A 6000-nucleotide genomic window follows, 5' to 3' on the forward strand; every position below is an offset into this window, starting at 1 on the left:
GGAGATAGCATGTTATATGACATATGGTTGAATGTCACAGCGTTGAGGTGTGTTATATGTAAGACCGTATGTCTTGTTTTGTTGCATCGTGATTGGCCATTTCCATTGATATGCATAATCTGTGGGGATAGCATGTCATATGACATAAGGTTAAGTGTCACAGCGTTGAGGTGTATTCTGTAATGTGTCTGTGATACTGTATGTATGTTGTTTCATGTCATATTCGGAAATCTCGATTGAGATGCATCTTTTGTGGGGATCGCATGTGATATGTCATAAGGTGAACTGTTTCAGCATTAGGTGGTGGTGTACTGTAACAGTGTGTGTTGTGCCGTGTTCCTTTAGGTCATATCCGGATATCAGACCTGGGCTTGGCAGTCCACGTTCCCGAGGAAGAGACCATCAAGGGTCGGGTGGGCACTGTAGGGTACATGGGTAAGCACCATTCAACACCATTCAGCAAAAGATATTCAACACTTTTTTTCAAATACTGTTACTGTACTGTATAATGAACAGTACAAATGTAAATGGTACTTTCATTATCTGTAATCATGTCTCTGGGTGTACGTGTGTCTACGTGTGTATACACGTGCATGTGTGCCTGTGGGCCGATCATCCTAATGTGTGTGTGTGTGTGTCTGTGTGTGTCAGCTCCAGAGGTGGTGAAGAATGAGCGCTACACATTCAGCCCAGACTGGTGGGCGCTGGGCTGTCTGCTGTATGAGATGATCGAGGGCCAGTCTCCCTTCCAGCAGCGCAAGAAGAAGATCAAACGTGAGGACGTGGAGAGGCTGGTCAGAGACGTGGAGGAGGAGTACTCAGACAAGTTCTCAGAGGATGCCAAGTCCCTCTGCAAAATGGTAGCTGACTACAGTACCTCCTCATATTGTCAACAACATAGGATCATGCTTTGTTGTCGGTTGGCACAGGCATTTGCTCTGCATATCAAAATATATCTTTAGGGTAATAATTTATTTGTGAAGGCAGCGTCATGTTTTCAACAGATTTTCATTCATGACGTACATTTGTAATGTCATAAGCAAAGAAGGTTGTCTGTCATGATTTTAAAACTAACTCCAAACACACACAGCAGATCAGTGCATAATTCAACAGTATAGCAATATAACATATTTACTTTGTTGCTTAGTAACACTGCTGTCACTCTCTCATGTCTCTGCCCAGCTGCTGGCTAAAGAGCCCAGTGAGAGGCTGGGCTGCCAGGGGGAGGGGGCTACGGAGGTGAAGGCCCACCCCATCTTCCGATCCATCAACTTCAAGAGGCTGAAAGCTGGCAGGCTGAAGGCCCCCTTCACCCCTGATGTAAGGAAACATCATGGTAGTCTTCTCGTATAGGATGAACCAGCTGCCTCCACTTATTGATGTTATGATGTTATAGTGTATGTGCACGGATGTGTTTATATGCCATATGTCCTTATTAATCCCCTCGAGAGGAGTTAAGAAGGCATTGTCAGAGCACAAGCACATGATTACATAAATGTACAGTGCATGCAGGATGTTCAGCAGACATACATTGTTGTTTGCTTCCCCAGCCCCAGGCCATTTACTGTAAGGACGTGCTGGACATTGAGCAGTTCTCCACGGTCAAGGGGGTGGAGTTGGAGCCCAAAGATGACTCATTCTACTGTAAAGTGTCCACAGGCAGCGTGTCCATCCCCTGGCAAATGGAGGTCAGAGGTCACACAATAACACACGCACCAAAAGGAAGCAACCTGTACTCAATCTTTTCATCTATGAACCTGTTTCACATCACGTAACGTCTTGGACAAGTCAGTTAATTGTAACTTGTCTCATGCAATATGAAGACTCTCATATGCAGACGCTAGACACTATCCCCCAAGTATACAACCAAGCAATATTTAGGAAAGGCCCAATATAGAGGCACTAGGTCAAGCCACAAAGACCCATATTTACTAAGGAGGTCAGAAAACATGTTTTTGTAGGCTAATGGGGTCGTAGTCCAGAGAATACTGCAGGCTACTGTCTGTAGCAGTTCAGACGGACACCGGGCCAATTGAGATAGCAGTGGGTTATAAAAGTAACTTGTGATTTGTATCAAAACAGCTGCTTTGGCACCAATAAGACACAGGGCTCTGGTTAAAAGTAGTGCACTGTATAGGGAATAGGCTGCCATTTGGGACAAAGCCTTAGAAAGTATCAAATTAAGTCTTCTGAATCACTGATGTGGTTAGATTTGACATCAGCCTGTTTTAAAACACCACATTTACTTTGAGTCATTTCAAAGACAAAGTGTCAGTCAGTTATTTTACCCTTATCCCTTTATCAGTGAAGCTGTTATTTACCCTGACATGTCCCTTTATCAGTGAAGCTGTTATTTACCCTGACATGTCTCTTTATCAGTGAAGCTGTTATTTACCCTGACATGTCCCTTTATCAGTGAAGCTGTTATTTACCCTGACATGTCCCTTTATCAGTGAAGCTGTTATTTACCTTGACATGTCCCTTTATCAGTGAAGCTGTTATTTACCCTGACATGTCCCTTTATCAGTGAAGCTGTTATTTACCCTGACATGTCCCTTTATCAGTGAAGCTGTTATTTACCCTGACATGTCCCTTTATCAGTGAAGCTGTTATTTACCTTGACATGTCCCTTTATCAGTGAAGCTGTTATTTACCCTGACATGTCCCTTTATCAGTGAAGCTGTTATTTACCCTGACATGTCCCTTTATCAGTGAAGCTGTTATTTACCTTGACATGTCCCTTTATCAGTGAAGCTGTTATTTACCCTGACATGTCCCTTTATCAGTGAAGCTGTTATTTACCTTGACATGTCCCTTTGTCAGTGAAGCTGTTATTTACCCTGACATGTCCCTTTATCAGTGAAGCTGTTATTTACCTTGACATGTCCCTTTATCAGTGAAGCTGTTATTTGCCCTGACATGTCCCTTTATCAGTGAAGCTGTTATTTACCTTGACATGTCCCTTTATCAGTGAAGCTGTTATTTACCCTGACATGTCCCTTTATCAGTGAAGCTGTTATTTACCTTGACATGTCCCTTTATCAGTGAAGCTGTTATTTACCCTGACATGTCCCTTTATCAGTGAAGCTGTTATTTACCCTGACATGTCCCTTTATCAGTGAAGCTGTTATTTACCTTGACATGTCCCTTTATCAGTGAAGCTGACATGTCCCTTTATTTACCCTGACATGTCCCTTTATCAGTGAAGCTGTTATTTACCCTGACATGTCCCTTTATCAGTGAAGCATTTACCCTGACATGTCCCTTTATCAGTGAAGCTGTTATTTACCCTGACATGTCCCTTTATCAGTGAAGCTGTTATTTACCCTGACATGTCCCTTTATCAGTGAAGCTGTTATTTACCCTGACATGTCCCTTTATCAGTGAAGCTGTTATTTACCCTGACATGTCCCTTTATCAGTGAAGCTGTTATTTACCCTGACATGTCCCTTTATCAGTGAAGCTGTTATTTACCCTGACATGTCCCTTTATCAGTGAAGCTGTTATTTACCCTGACATGTCCCTTTATCAGTGAAGCTGTTATTTACCCTGACATGTCCCTTTATCAGTGAAGCTGTTATTTATGTCCCTGACATGTCCCTTTATCAGTGAAGCTGTTATTTACCCTGACATGTCCCTTTATCAGTGAAGCTGTTATTTACCCTGACATGTCCCTTTATCAGTGAAGCTGTTATTTACCCTGACATGTCCCTTTATCAGTGAAGCTGTTATTTACCCTGACATGTCCCTTTATCAGTGAAGTGATTTACCCTGACATGTCCCTGTGAAGCTATTTACCCTGACATGTCCCTTTATCAGTGAAGCTGTTATTTACCCTGACATGTCCCTTTATCAGTGAAGCTGTTATTTACCCTGACATGTCCCTTTATCCCCCTTTATCAGTGAAGCTGTTATTTACCCTGACATGTCCCTTTATCAGTGAAGCTGTTATTTACCCTGACATGTCCCTTTATCAGTGAAGCTGTTATTTACCCTGACATGTCCCTTTATCAGTGAAGCTGTTATTTACCCTGACATGTCCCTTTATCAGTGAAGCTGTTATTTACCCTGACATGTCCCTTTATCAGTGAAGCTGTTATTTACCCTGACATGTCCCTTTATCAGTGAAGCTGTTATTTACCCTGACATGTCCCTTTATCAGTGAAGCTGTTATTTACCCTGACATGTCCCTTTATCAGTGAAGCTGTTATTTACCCTGACATGTCCCTTTATCAGTGAAGCTGTTATTTACCCTGACATGTCCCTTTATCAGTGAAGCTGTTATTTACCCTGACATGTCCCTTTATCAGTGAAGCTGTTATTTACCCTGACATGTCCCTTTATCAGTGAAGCTGTTATTTACCCTGACATGTCCCTTTATCAGTGAAGCTGTTATTTACCCTGACATGTCCCTTTATCAGTGAAGCTGTTAATTACCTTGACATGTCCCTTTATCAGTGAAGCTGTTATTTACCCTGACATGTCCCTTTATCAGTGAAGCTGTTATTTACCCTGACATGTCCCTTTATCAGTGAAGCTGTTATTTACCCTGACATGTCCCTTTATCAGTGAAGCTGTTATTTACCCTGACATGTCCCTTTATCAGTGAAGCTGTTATTTACCTTGACATGTCCCTTTATCAGTGAAGCTGTTATTTACCCTGACATGTCCCTTTATCAGTGAAGCTGTTATTTACCCTGACATGTCCCTTTATCGTGAAGCTGTTATTTACCCTGACATGTCCCTTTATCAGTGAAGCTGTTATTTACCCTGACATGTCCCTTTATCAGTGAAGCTGTTATTTACCTTGACATGTCCCTTTATCAGTGAAGCTGTTATTTACCCTGACATGTCCCTTTATCAGTGAAGCTGTTATTTACCCTGACATGTCCCTTTATCAGTGAAGCTGTTATTTACCCTGACATGTCCCTTTATCAGTGAAGCTGTTATTTACCCTGACATGTCCCTTTATCAGTGAAGCTGTTATTTACCCTGACATGTCCCTTTATCAGTGAAGCTGTTAAACTATGGATTTAGGGTTTGAGGTTGTGATCAGATCGTTTTTTCTGGTTCCAGATGATTGAGTCCGAGTGCTTTCAGGAGCTCAACGTGTTTCATACGGATGGGACAGTTCCCCCGGACCTGGACTGGAGAGGACAGCCCTCGCCTGCTCCTAAACAGGGGCTGCTACAGAGGCTTTTTGGGAGACAGGTTAGATCCTCAACCTTATTAAAGCTAGAACATCAGCGTTGTGTGTGTCATCGATTCTAGATTATATTTTATACTTGATTTGTTAGGTCTCTGTATGTTTTGGGCTGTAGGTGTATGGATTCTTATTGACTATGGGTATTTTTTGATAAACCAGAATGCACCTATTGTAGCACAATGTACTACATCACCCATAATGCTCTCTGTAAGATATCACAACGAGCAGTATGGGTACTGCAGTACATCATATCAAATATAGCCCTTTTGACATCAGCAGATGTCACAAAGTGCTTATACAGAAAACCAACCTAAAACCCCAAACAGCAAGCAATGCAGATACAGAAGCACAGTGGCTCGGAAAAACTCACTAGAAAGGCAGGAACCTAGGAGGAAACCAAGCTCTGAGAGGAACCAGGCTCTGTGGGTTGGCCAGTCCACTTCTGGCTGTGCCGGGTGGAGATTATAAGAGTACATGGCCATTAAGGCCAGATTGTTCTTCAAGACATTCAAACATATATAGATGACCAGCAGGGTCAAATAATAATCACAGTGGTTGTGGAGGGTGCAACAGCTCAGCACCTCAGGAGTATATGTCAGTTGGGGTGGAGGGGGGGGGGGGGGGGCAGCAGAAGAGAAGAGGGAGAGAGCGTACATACATTCACACAGGACACCAGATAAGACAGGAGCATTTCACCAAATAGGACAGACTGACCCTAGCCCCCCCGGCACATAGACTATTGCAGCATAGATACTGGAGGCTGTCACTGTGTCCCTGTCCGAAGAGACCTTCCA

At 42.9% G+C, this 6000-nt stretch overlaps 1 protein-coding gene across 1 annotated transcript in view; it reads left to right on the plus strand.

Moving 5' to 3' along the window:
• The window catches only part of LOC124010947 (G protein-coupled receptor kinase 6-like), a 56022-nt gene extending 50525 nt beyond the window's left edge, over positions 1–5497 (plus strand). The window contains exons 11-15 of the mRNA XM_046323783.1: positions 346–435; positions 652–860; positions 1183–1320; positions 1551–1688; positions 5077–5497. Coding sequence (XP_046179739.1) covers positions 346–435; positions 652–860; positions 1183–1320; positions 1551–1688; positions 5077–5271 — 770 coding nt within the window. The 3' untranslated portion in view covers positions 5272–5497. The remainder of the gene's footprint in view (positions 1–345; positions 436–651; positions 861–1182; positions 1321–1550; positions 1689–5076) is intronic.
• Positions 5498–6000: the final 503 nt, after the last annotated feature.

The sequence above is a fragment of the Oncorhynchus gorbuscha genome, linkage group LG02, assembly GCF_021184085.1.
Source record: "Oncorhynchus gorbuscha isolate QuinsamMale2020 ecotype Even-year linkage group LG02, OgorEven_v1.0, whole genome shotgun sequence".
Lineage (NCBI taxonomy): Eukaryota > Metazoa > Chordata > Actinopteri > Salmoniformes > Salmonidae > Oncorhynchus > Oncorhynchus gorbuscha.